This window comes from Stenella coeruleoalba (genome assembly GCF_951394435.1).
Source record: "Stenella coeruleoalba genome assembly, chromosome: Y".
Lineage (NCBI taxonomy): Eukaryota > Metazoa > Chordata > Mammalia > Artiodactyla > Delphinidae > Stenella > Stenella coeruleoalba.
In genome coordinates this window covers 1,500,368-1,523,042 of record NC_137168.1, presented here as the reverse complement: position 1 = coordinate 1,523,042, position 22,675 = coordinate 1,500,368, and the positions used below count along the sequence as shown (strand labels likewise).

The 22,675-nt window shown below is 35.9% G+C and overlaps 2 protein-coding genes across 2 annotated transcripts in view; both read left to right on the top strand.

The window, feature by feature from the left end:
- Nucleotides 1-11,257, top strand: part of LOC307181047 (H(+)/Cl(-) exchange transporter 4-like) — a 215,132-nt gene extending 203,875 nt beyond the window's left edge. Inside the window, exon 14 of the transcript XR_013825848.1 lies at nucleotides 9,264-11,257. The gene's annotated coding sequence lies outside the window, so the exon portion shown is untranslated. The remainder of the gene's footprint in view (nucleotides 1-9,263) is intronic.
- A 3,940-nt stretch (nucleotides 11,258-15,197) lies between these two features.
- Nucleotides 15,198-19,963, top strand: LOC307181077 (amelogenin, X isoform-like; the record flags this gene model as incomplete). Its single annotated transcript, XM_079911851.1, is given in 6 exon segments — nucleotides 15,198-15,542; nucleotides 17,378-17,393; nucleotides 17,396-17,424; nucleotides 18,797-18,841; nucleotides 19,587-19,796; nucleotides 19,799-19,963. Coding segments are annotated over 6 exon segments (519 nt in total). The 5' UTR covers nucleotides 15,198-15,488.
- Nucleotides 19,964-22,675: the final 2,712 nt, after the last annotated feature.

Sequence of the window (22,675 nt, the reverse complement as noted above, 5' to 3'; positions counted from 1 at the left end):
AGCTTCCTCCCACTGGTACAGGTCCCGTCCCTATCCTTTTTGTCTGTTTATTATATTTTCTTTTGCCCTATCCAGGTACGAGGTGGGTTTCTTGCCTTTTGGGAGGTCTGATGTCTTCTGCCAACGTTCAGTAGGTGTTCTGTAGGAGTTGTTCCACGTGTAGATGTATTTCTGGTGTATCTTTTGGGAGGATGGTGATCTCCGCGTCTTACTCTTCTGCCATCTTCCTCTTCCCCCCTTAACTTTTAAAATGTGTACATTTACCCCTCTCTTTTTTTTTCCTTGTAATTTGAGGGAAAAGAGCGTTGATTTTCTACTGCATATTTTCTCAGGATTTGGCCACTCCATGGTGTCATTTGCAGATTCTTCTCCCTTATTTTCCATGAAGTGATAGCATCAGTATTTGCTGAATTTAGGTTTGAATAAGAATATTTCACAAGAGGTGTTATGTACTTTCCTCAAAGAGGAGAATGTCAGAATGCCTCACTTTTTTATGTGCAATGTATTAATCTTCATAATTGATGATCACCATCTGCAGTCATTCTGTTATAGGTTCATTTTCTCTTTATTCAGAATAATCAGTTATGAGTATGATGCTAGTTTGATAAGATGATAGCCATCTTATAGCCAACATGAAGAAAGTTGGCCTGATGACATATATACACTAATATGTATAAAATAGGTAACTAATAAGAACCTGCTGTATAAAAAAAAAATGAAAAAAAAAAAAAAAGAAAGTTGGCCTGATACGAAAACCCACAACAGACAAGAAACATGGAAGAAGTAGAAATAGAACACAATACCACTGCAGCAATATAGCATGCAGAGCAACAGTAAGTAAATTAATGCTTATTTATTTCACACTATTTTTATTCTTCAGGTTATTTGCCCTCTAAAATAATCTTGTATGTCTTAACAGTACTGCCTCATTATGTAAGTTTGATGCTTTATTGTTGGTTTTCCATGGTTCTTTACTTAGAAAAAGTAACTTCATAAACACCCCATTTGTCAGTTTTATATCTTATGAATATCATCTTGAATTTCTAAAATAATGTGAGTGAATCATGGACAAGCTTAGTTGATGATTTACAAAAACATATATTGGTGTTTGAATACATAGTTTAATTTATTTTGGGTAAATAGCTAGATATGGAATTACTGGGTCAATTGGAAATTTTATGTGTATGATTTTTATGTTTTGAAAACACTGAACTGTTTTCCATAGGTTCTGAAACATTTTCATTCTCACCAACAGTGCAGGAGTGGTCCAAAATCTACATATCTAAAAAAAAAGTTATTCTCCATTTTGTTTTATGATTTTTTCTGCTTTTGTGCATTGTTTTCCTTTTATGATTATAGTCATCCTATTACATGTGAGGTGGCATCCTACCGTGGGTTTTATTTGCATTTTCCTAATAACTAATGATGTTGAGATTTTTCATGTGGTTGTTGACCATTTGTGATCTTACTGGGATGCCCATTAAAACTTGGGTGGTTTGTCTTTTTGTTGCTGTGTTATGACAGTTATCTCTATATTTTGGAAACTAGACCTGGGTATAAGAGGTATATGATTTGCAACTATTTTCTCTCATTCTGTAGGTTTTGTCACTTTCTTTTATTCTTTGATACATAATTTAAAAATTATGATGAAGTCCAGTTTTTCAGACATGATCATGCAAAGGTTTTTTTTGTCAAACTTGTTTTTGGTATTTGAGGTCCCCTGTAATTCCATATGACTTTTTTTTTCTTTTTTAAAAGATCTGTGATGGTCTGCAATTGTCTTGCTTATTTGTTTTTTAATTAATTAATTTTATTTTTGGTGACGTTGGGTCTTTGTTGCTGTGCACAGGCTTTCTCTAGTTGCAGTGAATGGGGGCTACTCTTCATTGCGGTGAGCAGGCTTCTCATTGTGGTGGCTTCTATTGTTGCACAGCACAGGCTCTAGGCATGTGGGCTTCAGTATTTGTGGCATGCGGGCTCAGAGGTTGTGGCTCATGGGTTCTAGAATACAGGCTCACTAGTTGTGGCTCATGAGCTTAGTTGCTCCGCAGCATGTGGGATCTTCCCAGACTGGGGCTCCAACCCACGTGTCCTACACTGGCAGGCAGATTCTTAACCACTGAACCACCAGGGAAGTCCCCCATATAACTTTTAGAATTGGCTTCCAGTTCTCAAGAAAAGTAGAGTTTTGTTTAGGATTGCGTAGAATCTGCAGGTTGATTTAAATATTATTGCCATTTAAATCATATTACATCTTCCAACCTATAAATACAGATGTCTTTGCGTTTATTTAGGTCTTCTTTTACTTTGTAAGGAATGTTTGTAGTTTTCAACATGTAAGTCTTGCTTCTCTTTGGTTAAATTTATTCTTCAGTATTTTACTGCTTGAATGTTATTATAAATGTTTTTTAATTATCATTTTAGATGGTTTGTGATGTGTGTATAGAAATATACTTTTGTTTTGATTGTGTCCTGAAACTTGGATGAATTCATTGATTAGCTATGATGGTTTTTGGTGACTTTTTATGATTTTTCTCTATATAAGATCACATAATCTGTGAGTAGAGAGAGTTGAACTTCTTTCTCCACAATCCATATGTGTTTTATTTCTTTTCTTTGTCCTATTGCTCTGGCTAGAACTTACAGTCTAATAAGAATATCAGTAGAAAAGGTAGGCATCTTTGTCTTGTTCCTGCTTATAGGAGTATAGTACTATTTACACTTTTCACTAGCTATTGCATTGACTGTGGGGATTTTTTTAAATGCTCTTTATTAGGTTGAAGAAGTCTCTCTCTCTCTTTTTTTAAACATTATTCATTGCTGAACGTTTTTATCATGAAAGTGTGTTGGAGTTTCTTGAATACTTTTCTGTCTCAAAAGAGGTAAAGTATTTTTTTCTTCATTCTATTAATGGTATGTTATATTAATTGTTTTTTTGTATGTTGAACCATCCTTGCATTTCAAGTATAAGTTCCACAGGTCATGATGATAATTCTTCTAATATGTTGTTGGATTTGGTGTGCTAGAATTTTGTTGGGGGTTTTTGCATTTGTATTCATAAGTATTGATCTGTAGACTCTTCTTGTTATGCCGTTGTCTGGTTTTAAAATCAGGATAATGCTAAACTTATGGAATGAGAAAGAGTTCCCTTATCTTCTGTATTTTGGAAGACTTTGTGTAGTATTGCTATTAATTTTTCTTTAGATATTATATTGGAAACACCATCTGACGTTGGACAATTCTTTTTTGTTGTTTCACTACTGATTAAATCTCTTTACTTGTTTTGCTTGTTGTAGATCTGCTCAGAGTTCATATTCTTCTTAAGTCATTTTTGGTAGATTTTTTCTTTGGAATATGTTCATCTCAGTTATCTAATTCATTGCCATACAGTTATTCATAGTATTTTCTAAACTTTTTAAATTGTGTAATGTCTGATGTAATGTTCCCACTTTCATTTCTGATATTACTAACTTGCTTCTTCTCCTTTGTGTGTGTGTGCATGTGTATGTTGCTAAAGTTCTATCATTTCTTTACTTTTCAAAGTGCCAACTTTGGTTTCATTGATTCTCACTATTTTTCTATTCTCTATTTTATTTGTCTCTGCTTAAATATTTATTATTTCCTCTTTCTGCTAGCTTTGAAAATTTTTATTTATGTGAACATAAGACATAAAATAAATGAGAAAATAATATAGTACAAAAGTAATAAAATAGTGCAAATGAAATAATAAAACAGAGTTTGGAGGACTGAGATTGATAGGTTTTAGAGACATGGATGTGTAATTTGAAGATTTAGGTAGTGTAATTACTAACAATGTGCTATTTTATCAAAACTTAAAGAGGAGTAAGAATTAATCATGAGAATATGCAGGCAATGAGCTTTCTAGGTAGAGGGGACTGTCATACAAAATATTAAGGCAAGAGCAGGACAAGCCTATTGAGAGAACAACATTGAAAAAATAAACAGGCCTTCTTGGCTAGAGTTAGGTGAGTAAGAGGCAGAGTGGTTGGAAATGAGTTCAAGAAGGTAGTGAGAATCAGGTCATGTGGGTCCTTGAACATGACTATAAGGAAATGGGATTTTACTGTGAGGGGAAATAGCCATTACAGAGTTTTGATAATGAGTTCATTCCTGTACCCTCAATTATATTCCATTGGTCTAAATATCTTTATTCCAGAATTACACTTGTAATTACTGTAGCATTGTACATTTAGAAATCAGGAAATGTGTCTGCCAAATGTATTCTTCATTATTAAGATTGTTTTGACTATTTGGGACTACTTAAAACCCTCTGAATTTATGGATGAAATTTTCCTTTTCTGCAAAAAGAAAAAGGCTGCTGGAATTTTTGACACAGATTATTTTAAATCTTTAGATAGCTTGGGGTAGTACTGACATCTGAACAAAATTAAGTATTTTAATGTATAAATTCAAAATGTTAATTTTAAATTTATTCCTAGGTATTTTACTTTTATAGATGCAATATAAATTTATTTTTTCCCTCTTTTTACAGACAGTTTATTGATAACAGTGTAACAGTGTTGATTTTTGTTGTTGATCTTGTCCTATGCGTCATAGCTGAATCCATCATTGGCTCTAGAAGTTTCCTGTCAATTTTTCAGGATTTGGTATATGTATATAGGATCATGTCATCTGTAGATAGATATAATTTTACTTATTTCTTTCCAGTTTGAATGTATCTTAGTTCTTTTTCTTGCCTAATTGCTCTGGTCAGAACTTTCAACACAATGATGAGTAGTAGTGGTGAAATGGTCATCTTTCCATTGCATCTTTGTTACTGCTTTTAGAGGGAAATCTTCAGTTTTTCAACATTGAGTACGATGTTAGCTTAGGTGTTTCAAAAATTTCGTTTAACATGTTGAGAAAGTTTCTACTATTCCTAGTTGTCTGAGTGTTGGATTTGGTCAAATGCCCTTTCTTCATCAGTTCAGATGATCACATATGTATGTTATTACTTTGTTCAGTTAACATGGTATATTACATTAATTTATTTATATATTGAACCAACCTTGCATGCTTGGGATAAATCCCTCTAGATCATGGCATATCATCATTTTAATAAGCTAATGAACATGATTTACTAGCATTTTCTTGAGGATGTTTCCATCTATATTCATAGTAAGTATTTATCTATAAATTACTTTTCTTGTTATGTCCTAGTTGACTTTGGTGTCAGGCTAAACGTGGTGTAGTAGAATGAGTTAGGAAGTGTTCCCACATCCTCCATTTTAGATGTAAATTTTTCTTCGGATATTTGGTAGAATTAACCTGTTAAGGTACCTGGCCTTGGTCTCTTGTTTTTTGTTGTTGTTTAATTGATAGGTTTTGATTACGAATGGGATTACTGTCTTTTCTTATTTGTTGCCTCAGATTTTTTTACTTCTTGAATCAATTTAGGTAACTTATGTGTTTGTAGAAATAGAACCATTTGATTTGGGTAATCAAATTTCTTGATGTACAATTGTTCATGGCTTTCTATTTAATTCTTTTTCATTTCTGTAAATTTGGCAGTAATGTCACTTACATCAATAATTTTTTTCAGAGCTCCTGGAACATGTTTGGAAATATATACAATGTCTTTTTCCAGAAAAGAAGTCATAGGAAAAATTTTATATCTTTCTTTACTCTTTGCATTTTTAACATGAATATGTGCTGTGATTTTAGTTTTCTTAAAATGTTTATTGCAGTATATTTGACTTACAGTGCTGTTAGTTTCAGATGTAGAGCAAAGTGAATCAGTTATACATATACATATATTTACTCTTTTTTAGATTTTTTTCCCATACAGGCCATTACAGATTATTGAGTAGAGTTCCCTGGGCTATACAGTAGGTCCTTGTTAGTTATCTATTTTATATATAGTAGTCTGTATATGTTAATCCCAATCTTCTAATTTATCACTCCCCCCCCCCCCACCATTTCTCCTTTGGTAAAAATAAGTTTGATTTCAAGATCTGTGAGTCTGTTTCTGTTTTGTAAATAAGTTCATTTGTATCATTTTTTATTAGATTCTACATACATGTGGTATCATATGATATTTGTCTTTATCTGTCTGACTTTAGTATGATAATATTTAGGTCATCAACATTGCTGCAAATGGCATTATTTCATTGTTTTTTATGGCTGAGTAGTATTCCATTGTATATATATACCACATCTTCATTACCCACTCCTCACTCCTCTTTCGATGGACATTTAGGTTGCTTCCATGTCTTGGCTATTGTAAATAGGGCTGCAGTGAAAACTGGGGTGCAAGTATGTTTTTGAATTACGGTTTTCTCCAGATATATGTCCAGGAGTGGGATTGCTGTATCATATGGTAGATCTATTTTTACTTTTTTTTTTTTTTTGCAGTACATGGGCCTCTCACTGTTGTGGCCTCTCTCTGCGGAGCACAGGCTCCGGATGCGCAGGCTCAGCGGCCATGGCTCACGGGCCTAGCCACTCCACAGCATGTGGGATCTTCCCAGACCGGGGCACGAACCCTTGTCCACTGCATCAGTAGGTGGACTCTCAACCACTGCATCACCAGGGAAGCCCTATTTTTACTTTTTTAAAGAACCTCCATAGTGGCTGTACCAACTTACATTGCCACCAACCATGCAAGAGAATTCCCTTTTCTCCGCAGCCTCTCCAAAATTTGTTATTTGTAGGCTGTTTACTGATGTCCATGCTGACTGGTGTAAGGTGACACTGTAGTTTTGATTTGCATGTCTCTAATCATTAGTGACGTTGAGCATCTTTTCATGTGATGTTTTGGCCATCTATATGTCTTTTTGGGAGCAATGTGTATGTAGATTTTCTGCCCACTTTTTAATTGGGTTGTTTGTTTTTTGGATATTGAGCCACATGAGCTGTTTGTAGATTTTGGAGATTAATACCTTATTGGTTGTATTGTTTGCAAATATTTTCTCCAACTTCTGTGCATTGTTTTTTGTTTTGTTTATGGTTTCCTTTGCTGTGCAAAAGCTTTTAAATTTAATTAGGTCTAATTTGTTTATTTTTATTTTCATTATTCTTGGAGGTGGATCATAAAAGGTCTTGCTGCATTTTATATCAAAGAATATTCTGCCTGTGTTTTCCTCTAAGTGTTTTATAGTATTCAGTCTTACATTTATGGCTTTAACCCATTTTGAGTTTATGTTTTTGTATGGTGTTAGGGGGTGTTCTAATTTCATATTTTTACTTCTAGCTGTCCAGTTTTCCCAGCAAAACATATTGAGAGGACTGTCTTTTCTCCATTGTATATTATTGCCTCCTTTATCATGGATTAGTTGACCAGAGAAGCGTGGGTTTATCTCTGGAATTTCTATCCTGTTCCACTGATCTATATTTCTGTTTTTTTGGTGTCAGTACCATACTGTTTTGGTGACTGTAGCTTTGTAGTATAGTCTGAAGTCAGGGAGCCTGATTCCTCTAACTCCATTTTTCTTTCTCAAGATTGCTTGGCTCTTTGGGGTCTTTTCTATAAATTGTATTTTTTTCTAATTCTGTGAAAAATGCCATTGGTAATTTGATAGGGATTGCACTGAATCTGTGGATTGCTTTGGGTAGTATAGTCATTTTCACAATGTTGATTCTTCCAATCCAAGAACATGGTATATCTCTCCAACTGTTTGAATCATCTTTAATTTCTTTCATCAGTATCTTATAGTTTTCAAAATTTTATTATTTTTAATGCTATTGTAAATATAATTTTTTTCTTTAATTTTCAGATAGTATAGAAATGCAACTCAATTTTGTATATTGATTTTGTATCCTGCTGCTGTGCTGAATTTATTAGTTCTTATTTTTTATGTGTAAAACGTTTAGGATTTTCTATGTATATGATTATGTCATCTGCAAATAGAAATGATTTTACTTCTTCCTTTCCAAGTTGAATGCATTTTGTTTCTTTTTCTTCTCTAGTTTATCTGGTGGGACTTAAAATTTCCAGTTAATAGAAGTAGTGAAAGTATATATCTTTGCCTTAATCCTGATCTTAGAGGAAAAGTTTTCAGTCTTTCACAGTTGAGAGTGATAATCTCTGTGGATTTTTCACTTACGGCTTTTATTATGTTGGCATGGTTTCCTTCTATTCCTAGTTTATTGAATGTTTTTACAGTGAGTTTTCCAAATTCTTTTTTCACATCAATTAAAGTTACCATTTGCCTTTTTCCTCTTCATTTAGTTCATATGGAGTATCCACATACTTTTATTTTTTATTGGAGTAAAATTGCTTTACAATGTTGTGTTAGTTTCTGCTGTACAATGAAGTGAATCAGCTTTATGTATACCTATATCCCCTCCCTATTGGGCGTCCATTCCTCCCCCATTTAGGTCATCACAAAGCACTAAGCTGAGCTCCCTGTGCTATACAGCAGGTTCCCACTAGCTATCTATTTTACACATGGTAGTGTACTTATGTCAAACTTAATCTCCCAATTTGTCCCACCCTCCCCTTCCCCCTACCGTATGACCCAACAATCCCATTACTGAGCATATACCCTGAGAAAATCATAATTCAAAAGGACACACGTACCCCGTTGTTCATTGCAACACTATTTACAACAGCCAGGGCATGGAAACACCTAAATGATAGACGAAGGGATAAAGAAGATGTGGTACATATATACAATGGAGTATTACTCAGCTATAAAAAGGAAAGAAATTGGGTCATTTGTAGAAAGGTGGTTGAACCTAGAGTCTGTCATACAGAGTGAAGTAAGCAAGAACGAGAAAAACAAATATCATATATTAATTCATATATGAGGAATCTAGAAAAATGGTACAGATGGACCTATTTGTAGGGCAGGAATAGAGACTTAGAGAATGAGCATGTTTTTTAAATTGTGCTTTGCTTTTTTGAGATTTGCAGAAATTGCCCTTTTTTTAAAAAAATTGAAGGTCTGTGGTAAAACTGAGACAGGCAATTCTTTTGGTGTCATTTTTCCCACAACATTTGCTGACTTTGTGTCTTTTTGTCACATTTTGGTAATTCTTGGAATATTTCAAATTTTTTCATTATTATTATATTTGTTATTGTGATACATAATAAGTGATATTTGATGTTATTATTGCAAAAAAAAGATTTTGACTGACTGAAGGTTTAGATGTTGGTTAGCACTTTTTAGCAATAAAGTACTTTGAAGTAAGGTATATAAAATTTTTTAGACTTAGTGCTAGTGTAAAAGTAAATTTTATATACTAGGAAACCAAAAAATTGTGTGACTCACTTTATTGCATTATTTGCTTTATTGCAGTGGTCTTGAACTGAGCCTGTAATACCTCTGAGGTATGCCTGTTATATTGATTGATCTTTCTGTGTTGAGCCATTTTTTCATTCCAGAAATAAATCACACTTTGCCATCTTTTTAATGCTATTGAACTCCGTTTTCTAGTATTTTATAGTGGTTATTTTGTCTCCTTGTCATTGTGATGGTTTTCTTTGCTGTGGAAAAGATTTTATGTTTAATTAGGTCTAGTTTATTTATTTTTTATTTTATTTGTTTCACCTTAGGAGACAGAGCCAAAAAATATCATTACAATTTATGTCGAAGAGTGTTCTGCCTATGTTCTCTTCTAGGAACTTTATAGCTTTCACTCATACATAGTTCTGTTGTCCATTTTAAATTTATTTTTGTATATTGTGTGAGGAAATGTTCTAATCTCATTCTTTTACATGTAGCTGTCCAGTTTTCCTGGCACCACTATTGAAGAGCCTGTCTTTTCTCCAGTGTATATTCTTGCCTCCTTTGTAGTAAATAAATTAACCATATGTGCAGAGTTTTATTTCTGGGCTCTCTGTTCTGTTCCATTGATCTATATGTCTGTTTTTGCACCAGAACCAAGCTATTTTGATTACTCTAGCTTTCTAGTATAAGCTAAAGTCTTGGATGATGATATCTCCAGCTTTGTTCCTTTTTTTTTTTCAAGATTCTTTGGCAATTTGGGGTATTTTGAGGTGCCATATGAATTTTAGAATTGTCTATCCTAATTCTGTGAAAAGTATCATTGGTATTTTGATAAGGATGATAAGGATTGCATTAAATCTGTAGATTGCTTTGGATAGTATGGCTATTTGGACAATATTATTCTTCCAGTTAAAGAGCATGAGATGTCTTTCCATTTCCTTGTATCATCTTCCTTTAACTTAATCAGTATTTATAGTTTTCAGAGTGTAGGTCTTCTCCTCCTTGGCTAAGTTTATTCTTAGGTATCTTTACACTCCTTGATGAGATTATAAACAAGATTTTTTAACTTTGTCTTTCTGATGGTGTATTTTCAGTACATTAATATTCACATACTATATCTTCAGATTTCAGTATATTAATCTTGTATCCTGAAATTTTATTGAATTTGTTTAATAGTTCTAACAGTTTGGGGATAGAGACTTTAGGGTTTGCTATATAAAGTATCGTGGCATCTGCAAGTACTGACAGTTTTAGTTCACTTCCAATTTGGATGCCTTTTATTTCTTTTCCCTGTCCAGTTGTGGTGTCTAGGACTTACAATAGAACTATTAAGTAGTGGTGGTGACAATGAGAATAAAATTGTTCCTGAATTTAGAGGGAAGGCATTAAGTTTTTAATTATTCAGTTTAGCTGTAAGTTTGTTGTAAATGGCTGTTATTAAGTTGGCTATGTTTCCTGTATACACACGTTGCTGAAAGTTTTTATTATGAATGTGTATTAAATTTTTTCAAATACTTTTTTTGTGTCACTTGATATATCATATGATTTTATCCTTTCTTTGGTTAATGTGGTGTTTCAGATTGATTGATTTGTGAATATTAAATCGTCCTTGCATTCCTGGAATAAATCCCACTTGATCATGTTGTAAGATTCTTTTCATATACTGTAGCATTCAGTTTGCTAATATTTTGTTGAGGATTTTTGCATCTATATTCATCAAAGATATTGATCTGTGATTTTTTTTTTGTAGTATCTTTGTCTGACTTTGTATTCAGGTAACGGTGGCCTATAATGAATTTGGAATAGTCTTCCATTTTTTGGAATACTCTCAGAAGCTCTTCTTTGATTTGGTAGAATACCCCTATGAAGGATTTCAGCCCTGAATTTTTGTTAGCTGAAAGTTTTTCTTTTCTTTTTTTAATTACAAATTTAATTTCACTAATAGTCATTAGTTTGTTCTAATTGTTTGTTTCTTCTTGATTGAGTCTTGGCAGATTGTATGGTTCTAGAAATTTGTCCATTTCATTTATGTTGTCCAATTTGTTGGCATTTAACTGTTAGTGGTATTCTCTTATGATTTTTGTATCTCTGTGCTGTTGGTTGTTATTTCTTCTCTCTAATTTCTTATTTTGCTTACTTGAGTCCTCTTTTCTTCTTGGTGAGCCCTGCTAAAGGTTTATCAATTTTGTTATCTTTCAACAAAACCAGCCCTTGGTTTCATTGATATTTTATATTTTTTGACCTCTTATTTATTTTCTATCTGGTATTTATTATTTCGTTCCATCACTGACTTTGGGTTTTGTTCTTTTTTTTAATTCCTCTATGTGGTAGGTTAAGTTGTTTATTTGAGAATTTTATTATTTCTTGAGGAAGGCTTGTATTTCTGTAAACTTCCCTCTCAGAACTGCTTTTGCTGTAGCCTATAGATTTTGGAGTTTTGTGTTTCCATTTTTCTCAAGGTATTTTCTGACTTTGTCTTTGACTTCTTTATTGAATCATTGGTTTCTTAGTAGCATGTTGTTTAATATCCATGTGTGTGTTTTCTTATTTTTTTAATTGATTTCTTGTTTCATAGCACTGTGGTCAGAAAAAATGGTTGGTACAATTTCTGTCCTCCTAGATTTGTTGATATGTGTGCTGTGGTCCAGCCTGTGATCTGTCCTGGAGAATGTTCCATGTGCTCTTGAAAAAAAATATTCTGTTGATTTTGGATATAATGTCCTGTAGATATCTATTAAGTCCAACTGGTCTATTGTGTCATAGAAGACCACGCTGTCCTTATTGATTTTCTGTCTAGATGATCTGTCCATTGATGTAAGTGAGGAATTAAATTTCCCTATTCTTATAGTGTGATCAGTTTCTCCTTTTATATCTGTTAGTATTTGCTTCATATATTTAGGTGCTCCTGTGTTGGGTGCATATTTCTTAATGAATATAATATCCTCTTTTAGTATTGATCTTGTTATCATTATATAATGCCCCCTTTTTTGTTTTTTTATAGCCTTTGTTTTAAATTCTATTTTGCTTGATATGAGTATTACCACCTCCAATTTCTGTCAAATCTGTTTGCATAAAATGTCTTTTCCATCCTCTCAGTTTCAGTCCCTGTGTGTCTTTAGTTCTAAAGTGAGCCTCTGTTAAAGAGCATATAGATGGGTCTTTTTTTATCCAGCTAGCTACTTACGTCTTTTGTCTTTTGACTGAAGCAATTAGTCCATTGACATTTAAAGTAATTATTTATAGGTATGTACTTGCCATTGTTTTGCTTGCTTTCCATTTGGTTTTGTAGTTCTTCTCTGTACAGTTTTAAATTCTTTTTATTTCTTCCTTTGTGGTTTGATGATTTTCTCTAGTAGTATGCCTTTTTCTTTTCTTCTTAGTTTTTTGTATCTATGGTAGGTATTTTAGCTGTGGTTACATGGGATGTATGTATGTTGATGTTTAACTATATCTACTTATTTTAAACAGGTAGTCATTTAAGTTCAAACAAATTCTTAAAAATTTACATTTTTACCCCATTCTCCCACATTTTGTGTTTTTGAAGTCATAGAGCACGAATTTAACAGCTAGGTCATGTTCCTCATAGAAAGAGATGGACTTTGTTTTTTAGGCAAAGTAGGGACTGCTAAGAACATGGAGACAATGCAAGTAAACAATTAAAAGGCTCTGAAAAAGGAAGAGATTCAGGTTGTTGTATGAAAGAAAACAGTAATGTTCTAGTAATGCATGGGGAAAAGTGCCTTAATACTAAGAAAGATAATTTCTATGCAGAATGAGGAAGCCAGGGCAGTGTGTCCTGTGTTTGTAAAATTAAAAATATAAGTTTAAGTGTGCTGTGTAGTGTGTAATATGTCACTTGCCTTGTCTTTCAGATCAATAGTGAAAGTATTGTTACTGTGATAACCTTTGTTGCTTTGGTGGCAAATAGGTTTCAGATTGGGGCTAAAGAAGATAGATTTTGTCCCTTTTTTGGGTAGACAGCCACAATGGTGATCAGAGGATAATAACAGGGAACAAAGAATATACCTTCAATAAAAGCAGAAAATAGAGCAGTGGTTATTTCAAAATTGTAACTCCCTCAGACATAACACGTTCTTAAAAGTAATCCTGAATGCATTAGCATTTGCAATGAGCCAATTTACTGACTTAAAAACAGTCCAGTGGAATTCCTTTTGTTTGTTAAACCTATTATTTCTCATAATGAAAGAATGAAAGACTATGTATACTAATCACAATATACCATTTTAAATTTGCCTACAGTTGCTAAAAATTCATGATACAAGGATTTTTAGTTATACACCACACATTTTTCCTTCAGAAATATGACTGGTTGTTATAGATGCTGTGAATAATATAAATTGAGTTCATACCTGCAAGAAATCTAAGAGATCAGGCATCCTTGACTTTCAGAAACTTTTTCTGAGTACATTCAAAGGTATGTGAATTTTATTCATAAATTGATATTCTTTCTATTATGCTTCTTAGTTTATCTGTATTTCATGTTTAACAAATGCAAAGGTATTGCACATGTCTAATACTTTAGTCTCTCCAGAATTAATAACTTCTTCATTTGGACTGTAATTGAATTTGTCTTTGATTACTAAAATTAAGTTTTTATTTTTTTAACGTAGCAAAGTGTTAGTCTATGTTTCTTTAAATTTGAGTTCCAGAACCCACAACGACTTTCTAAAACCAAACCTCACAGAGCAAATATTTATTTAATCATTTACCTATTGTTAAAATTATATTTTCAGGCTATGAGTTACCATACTTTGAAAAACAGTTGTTTAAGTACATCAAGTAACTTATTTTAAAATAGAACCATCGGACTTCCCTGGTGGTGCAGCAGTTGAGAGTGTGCCTGCCGATGCAGGGGACATGGGCTCGTGCCCAGGCCCAGGAAGATCCCACATGCCGCGGAGCGTCTAGGCCTGTGAGCCATGGCCACTGAGCCTGCACGTCCGGAGCCTGTGCTCTGCAACGGAAGAGGCCACAACAGTGAGAGGCCTGCGTACTGCAAATAAATAAATAAATAGAACCATCAACTAAATGTTTCTTTTCCACATTTTTTCTCCTTAATTCATAAAAAAAACAGCCTTAGAATATCAACAATCATATTGTGGTTCCTATATCAGCATTATGACATTATATTGACTTTCTATAAAAAAAGAAGTTTAAGATTTTTTCTACTTAACAGTTTTCAAAGTGATGCTGTAATTTGGGACATGAAGCAATGTGCATTTCTTAGGATGTTTGGGTTTTGCTTCCTATTCCATATGTGTAATTTGTAGAGAAATTGCAAAGTAGCACCTAACAAGAGGAAAATGCCATTGACTAAAGATGGAATCTTTTGGGTAAAAATCATTCCACATTTATGGAAGAATAAAAGAAGAGTAGAATCAAAAATTGAAAACCTGTCCTTCTGAGAGAAGTTCTGTTCAACTGTATCTTTTACAGTGTGGACTCTTGGAGTTCAGAGGTGTTGCTTGAATGTCTTGTCTAAAGGCCTTCAGAGTTAGAACAACTAGGACTATACCCATTCACTACTTATTCTATTTTCGCAGTCTACTTAATATCCTTTTCTCAGCAGTAGCAATACCCGTGGACAGTATATGAAATATTTATGTTATTCCTTGTTTAAAAGTATAAAATAGGGCTTCCCTGGTGGCGCAGTGGTTGGGGGTCCACCTGCCGATGCAGGGGACATGGGTTCGTGCCCCGGTCCGAGAAGATCCCACATGCCATGGAGCGGCTGGGCCCGTGAGCCATGGCCGCTGGGCCTGCGCGTCCAGAGCCTGTGCTCCGCAGGGGGAGAGGCCACAACAGTGAGACGCCTGCGTAACGCAAAAAAAAAAAAAAAAAAGTATAAAATAATATGCAATAATGAAAAATATTTCAATGTCACCTGAACTTTTAGAGCCAACTGTGTTCCTTTAATCATTAATTGTAAATTACATTTAGCTTTTGTGACTTTAGGTGACTATAAAGTCTGAGTAGGTACAGGAAAACAGCATTATAAATTAGGTAATAATAGGGGATTCATTTCTCTAAGCTTGTTTAGCTGACAACCTAAATGAAAAGCATCTTTATACTGCTGTGACTCCAAAAACAATGAAATGGGCTGAGAACTGAACATTATATATGAGTGAAGTAACCTCACAAAAAGTAGCCCCAATCTTTTACTAGCAACCAACTAATGTGAACTACTTGTATTTTATGAAACACTAATTTCATGTGTGTTTGATATGAGTTAAGAAAAGCAGGTGTTGACTTGTATTTCAGGGCCATCAAGAAATGGGGACCTGGATTTTGTTTGCCTGTTTTCTGGGAGCAGCCTTTGCTATGCCTGTGAGTAGAAAGCAATGCCTAATTCTACAAGCTTGGAAATAAACATCTGCCACACATTTGGTTAACTTCAGGGTTTAGAACAGAATCAGATGTCCTCAAATGTCTCTGTGTTTAAGAAACTCTTTGAAGAGCTTCTTATAAAAATTTGGATTCCCAGATGCCTCTGCCAAAGATTCTGATTCAGTATAGCTGGGGTGGGGCCCACTGCTCTGCATTTTAACAAGCACCCAGGAGATTCTGTTGAAACAATTAGCTTGTAGATATCATTACCCATCTCTAGCTGGAAGAAATTTTGGAATGGACTCTTGTAAGGCCTTCAGAGTAAGTAGTTAATCAGCCTTAGATATATATACAAAAATACCAGTTTTACATGAAATCCAATTTCTTACAAGTCTGTAAATATTTTCCTGCTCTCCAAACTGCACTGCTCTTTTCTTTCAGAGGGTTAGATTTCTGTGTTAGGAATTCCATTCTTGAACAACCTCCCTGTTTTCAGAGGCCTCATCCTTTTCGTGTATGTGCACATGACTTACATGTTGTTGTCCAGAATCTTACCTATGCCCAATACATAAGTATATAGTTCACATTCAAATGTACCAAGGATGAGGAAGTCTGACCAATTCTCTGTAAACATATGTACAGAGGTTAGATCACATGTCAGCAAAGCAGGCTCCATTTGCATTCAGAAGCCAGTAAATCTTGAATATTTATTTCCTCTCTTCTCTCAAACCCACAAGACCAAGATTCTGTGCTCTGCCTTCCTGAAATCCTGCATTGTGGCAATTCCTAATCCCCTGAGGGCCCCCACATTACAAATTCAGTCCTTTATCTCCTCTTCAATTTAACACTCCTACTCTCTGAGGGTTTCTATCCAGAATATAGAGGAAAGGCAATTAGCTGACTATAATAATTCACACTCAGATGAGAGGAGTAAACCCTCTTATGAAATATGAGCATTTCAAGAGAATAGAGCCTTAATCAACTTGCTGGCTGAGGAGGATGATCTGCATGATTCTCTCTCCTCTGCATCTCCCCAACACCAGGGCCAAACAGAATTCCACAATGCAGACATCAATAACTTGACCTCCACTTTTGACAAGACAGACAGTCCTGGTTTTGACAATTATTCAGGTTGTTTTTAATTTTGAACTTTTAATTTTTTCTGCTATAAGGACAGTGACAATAATTTTTTTAAAAAAGCCTAAACTTCATAAATCAACTGTTTCATTTTCCATGGGATTTAGAATGTTTCCACTTTACCGCACCCATCTTGTTTTCACATTCATGAAGATATCATACAGAGTTGTTTTTTGTTGTTGTTGCTGTGTTATTTACTTTGCATGCAAATTATGAGTAATCTCTTTGGTACTTAAGCACTTATCTACCTCCTGATCTATAAGGGAAGGTTTGTGAGACAGTTCTCTTCTTCTTGGTATTTTATTATTGTATAACAGAAACATATTGCTCTTCCCAACATGGAGTGAATTTCATCAAGAAATGAAATGATGGGTGAGATAGAGTAGGATTAATTGACAAACGTTTATGGAGGGCTGTCTGAAGATTACTTGAGGATAAATGTGTGCTGCTTTCTGCCTCCATGTTATTTAGTTGTTCTGGACCTCTTTAAAATAAGACGGCTCCTCTCCTACACAACATACATGTTCAAACTAAAAGCAGACCTCAGATATATTCTGTACTATATAGATTTTTAAAAAGTAGCTTCATTCTCTCTTAATGTGAAAATTGCATATTGACTTCATATATTCCTCTTTCTCTCCTTCTTTCTCTCCCTCTCCCTCATTCTTTTTCTTCTCCTTTCCCCCTCCCTATAAAAGCTACCACCTCATCCAGGCACCCTGGTTATATCAACTTCAGCTATGAGGTAATTTTTCTCTTTACTAATTTTGACCATTGTTTGAGTTAACAATGCACTGGGCTCTGCAAAGAATAGTGTGTTGATTCTTCATTCAAGACGTTTCTCAGTCTCACTTTTTCAGTTCTCACTACCAGCTTCCTGGTTTAAGCCCTGATGAGTCACCTCAAGCCTGTATTTCCCCAGAACACTCCTACCTGGCCTCTCTGACTCAGTTTCTCCTCCTTATATGGCTATAAAATTTACCCATCATGAACTAGCACTCAGGGGGACTGCACAGTAGAGCAGAAATGAACTCTGGCTGAACAACTTTGTTCTATACCAGCCCGTGAAACATGGGAATCAGGTAAGATGTTATTTAAGATCCTTTCCAGTTGGAAAACTCCTAATTCTAAGGTGTTCATACTCTATGCATCTCCATCATTTGTCTTTACTGAAATATTAGTGACCAAGTGGTCTGTGAGACATTCTGCAGAGCAATGGAAAGCATGAGATTTCTGGGAATCGGGTTTGAGGCCCTCCTCAACCCCATACTAACCATGTGACCTTGGGCAAATCATTTTCTCTCTCTAGAACTTTGGTTTCTTCATCTGGAAAGGGAAATAATAATACTCACACTTCAAAATATTGTTTGGGGAGCAAAATAGTTAAGCAATATAAAAGGTGCTTTGTTAAGTATAACTTGAACAAGGTTAAGAATTGTTCGTTGTATTGATATCAGATGCTGTACTACTACATGAAGGAGTCCCTGGGCCTGACGTGAACTGAATACATACTGTTTAGAAAGGAAGGAAACTCTTCCTTCTTTGATAAGTTCAAATGACAATCTATGAGCTTGTTTACTCATACAAACCAAAGAAAAGTGTCAAAAAAATTTTGAGGCAACATTTTGTTAAACTTTAAAAAGTTGACATATTTGACCTGAAAACCTGTGTTTCTAGGATGAAGGACAGTGTTTCTGCCTCCTTTATCTTTCATTGTGACATCAAATCAAAAAAGTATATAATTAATGTTATATGACATTAATTTTCCATTTTGTTTTCCTCTTGCAAAGAAGAGCAGGAGCCAGGGAATTAAACAGACTTACTACTTTTGTAACCTCTGTCAAGCTCATGTACCTCTTTAACTCTCCATGACCTTGTCTGTGAAAGTGAGGGTGAAGATACTTGCCTCAGAGTATGTGGGAAAACATGAAAAATGTGTGTCATGGATGTAAGGTAGAGCCTCACACATAGGAAGCACCTGACAAATGTTTACCTTATTCTTTCTTCCATAGAGCTCATATTTTCAGGTTGTCTGTATTGACAGGACTGCATTAGTGAGTCTATGTTTCATGTAACTAAATCAAAACAAATGTATTCTAATGTCTCTTTCTCCGAAGGTGCTTACCCCTCTGAAGTGGTACCAGAACATAATAAGACACCCGGTATATAGATGTTTTTGTTCTTTATTCCCTTAAAATATTAAGCATGCATTTCAGTTCCCTTTTAAGTGAGGTAACATATCTATGCCACATATAGACACTAATGGGAAATCTATTTGTAAAAGGTCATATCTGTATACACAGTTAGAAATTCTTGAACATGAAAAAATGAATAAGTGTTAATATTGTCACAGTGACAAAGAAAACATTGCTACTTCTCCAGCTGGAAGTGTTCACTGAAAAAAAGATGCAGAACATGAGTGTGAGTTAATTTTTATTTGGGACAAGGTGAGAACTATAGCCCAGGAGACAGATTTCAAATGGCTATGAGAAACTGCTCCAAAGAGGTAGAGGGAAAGGTCAGTATATATGTGATTTTGGTGAAGGAGGAGTACATGCAATCAAGCACATAGTTTTTGCAGAAGGTTGCTGCTAGTCATGAGGAGCAGACATGAAGGATTTTAGTGCTTTTCTAGATGTGAGGAGATTGAAGAACTGGGCTCATAAAATTTTCTCCTGAAAATAACTTACCATCTGAAAACCTGTTCTGCCAGTTTTTCTCAGAGCACAGAGTGGCTAATTCCTGATCTCCACCCTAAACTTCTTGCAGGGGGTGTTGAATGTCAGAAGCTGCAGTGGCTCATAATTTAATTCTTGTAGAAGATGGCAAGTGACAATGGCAAGTAACAATTTGTAGGTGACAGATGTCAATGGAGCTGATGGTAAACCTGATTCTGTTTCTCACCAGTACCCGTCCTACAGTTACAAACGTATGGGTAGCTGGCTGCACCACCAAATCATTCCCGTGGTATCCCAGCAGGCTGCCCTGCAGCCTCATCACCACTTCCCCATGGTGCCAGCCCAGCAGCCCGTGGGCCCCCAGCAAACCATGATGCCAATTCCTGGCCAGCACTCCATGGCTCCAAGCCAACCCCACCAGCCACACCTCCCTGTGCCCTCCTAGCGGCCATCCAGCCGCAGCCTCACCCACCCCTGCTTCCCCAGCTGCCTCTGCCTCCGATGTTCCCTATGCAGCCCCTGTTCCCCAGGCTTCCTGTCCTGCCTCTGGAGCTTGGCCCCGCAACCAACAAGACCAAGTGGGAGGAGGTGGTGAGTACACCATGAAGTCTCTGCAACACCTATGAAAATGGTAAAGCAAAACTAGCCCCCAGAGTTCTCAATTCCCACACAATCCAAGGCCTAGAGTTTCAGTAGTTATAGTTTGATAATTCTTAACCTTACATGCATTGTAACTTTATATTATAAATGAACTTGTTAATCTATGTGACATTTATTGTGGGATAAAAATCTACAATTACTTTGAACTCTGGCTATAATATGAATTACTGTAATACATTAATTTTAAGGACAACAGTTCTCCTTATCTTTCAATAGTTTGACTAGCAACAGTGGTCTACCATTACACAGAAATATATAAAAAGAGTATTTTGGGGCTTGAGGAGATGCAAATATTAAACAGCTTAAAAAATGATAGTTGGAAAAACTCTTTAAATATACAAAGGAGGAGTTGCGGAAGATGGCGGAAGAGTAAGATGCGGAGATTGCCTTCCTCCCCACAGTTACATCAGGAATACATCTACACGTGGAACAACAACTACAGAACACCTACTGAACGCTGGCAGAAGACCTCAGACCTCCCAAAAGGCAAGAAAGTCCCCACGTACTGGGTACGGCAAAAGAAAAACCAATAAACAGAGACAAAAGGATACGGCCCTGCACCAGTGGGAGGGACCTGTGAAGGAGGAAAGGCTTTCACACACTAGGAAGCCCCTTCGCGGGCGGAGACTGCGGGTGGCAGAGGGGGAAAGCTTTGGAGCCGCAGAGGAGAGCGCAGCAACCAAGAAGCCTGTGTGCAAGCACAGCTCACTACCCACACATCCTCTTCCGGGAGGCTGTGCAGCCAGCCACTGCTAGGGTCCCGTGGTCCAGGGACAACTTCCACAGGAGAATGCACGGCACGCCTATGACTGGTGCAATGACGTGCTGGCCTCTGCCGCTGCAGGCTTGCCCCACATCCAAACCCCTCCCTCCCCCCAGACTGGGAGTGAGCCAAAGCCCCCGAATCAGTTGTTCCTTTACCCTATCCTGTCTGAGTGAAGAACAGATGCCCTCAGGCGACCTACATGAAGAGGTGGGGCCACATCCAAAGCTAAATCGCGGGAACTGTGCAAAGAAAGAAGAAAAAGGGAAATCTGTCCCAGCAGCCTCAGAATCAGCAGATTAAATCTCCACAAACAACTTGATGTACCCTGCGTCTGCAAAATACCTGAATATACAATGAATCATCCAAAATTGAGGAGATGGACTTTGCGAACAAGATGTTATTACTTTTTCCACTTTTCCTCTTTTTCTGAGTGTGTATGTGTATGCTTCTGTGTGAGATTTTGTCTGTATAGCTTTGCTTTCACCATTTGTCCTAGGGTTCGGTCCGTCTGCTTTTCTGATTTTTTTGTTTGGTTTTTTACTTAAAAAATTTTATTCTTAATTATTTTTTTCTTATTTTAATATCTTTTTTCATTTACTTTATTTTATTACCTTTTATCTCTTTCCTTCTTCCTTTTTCTTTCTTTCTTTCTTTCTTTTTCTTTCTTTCTTTCTTTCTTTTTCTTTCCACATTTTCCCCCTTTTATTATGAGCTGTGTGGACGAAAGGCTCTTGGTGCTCCAGGCAAGAGTCACTGCTGTGCTTCTGAGGTGAGAAAACCAACTTCAAGACACTTGTCCACAAGAGACATCCAGGTTCACGTAATATCAAATGGCAAATGTCTCCCAGAGATCTCTGTCTCAACACCAAGACCGAGGTTCACTTAACGAACACCAAGCTGCAGTGCTAGACACCCTATGCCAAACAACTAGCAAGACAGGAAAACACCACCACCCATTAGCAGAGAGCCTGCCGAAAATCATAATAAGTCACAGACTCCCCAAAGCACACCACCAGACGTGGATGTGCCCACCAGAAAGACAAAGTCCAGCCTCATCCACCAGAACACAGACATTAGTCCCCTCCACCAGGAAGCCAACACAACCCACTGAACCAACCTTAGTCACTGGGGCCAGACACGAAAAGCAATGGGAACTATCAACCTGCAGCCTGCAAAAGGAGACCCCAAACACAGTAAGATAAGCAAAATGGGAAGACAGAAAAACACATGGCAGATGAAGGAGCAAGATAAAAACCCACCAGACCAAACAAAGAGGAAATAGGCAGTCTACCTGAAAAAGAATTCAGGATAATGATAGTAAAGATGATCCAAAATCTTGGAAATAGAATACAGAAAATGCTGCAAACATTTAACAAGAACGTAGAAAAACTAAAGAGGAAAGAAGCAACAATGAACAGCACAATAAATGAAATTAAGAATACTCTAGAAGAGATCAGTAGCAGAATAACTGAGGCAGAAGAACGAGTAAGTGACCTGGAAGGTAAAAAAGTGCAAATAACTACTGCAGATCAGAATAAAGAAAAAGAAAAGAACTGAGGACAGTCTCAGAGACCTCTGGGACAACATTAAAATCACCAACATCCGAATTATAGGGGTCCCAGAAGACGAAGAGAAAAAGAAAGGGACTGAGAAAATATTTGAAGAGATTATAGTTGAAAACTTCCCTAATATGAGAAAGGAAATAGTTAATCAAATACAGGAAGCACAGAGAGTCCCATACAGGATAAATCCAAGGAGAAATATGCCAAGACATATATTAATCAAACTATCAAAAATTAAATACAAAAAATATATATATATTTTTTGCAATACGCGGGCCTCTCTTTTGATCTCTCCCATTGCAGAGCACAGGCTCTGGACGCACGGGTTCA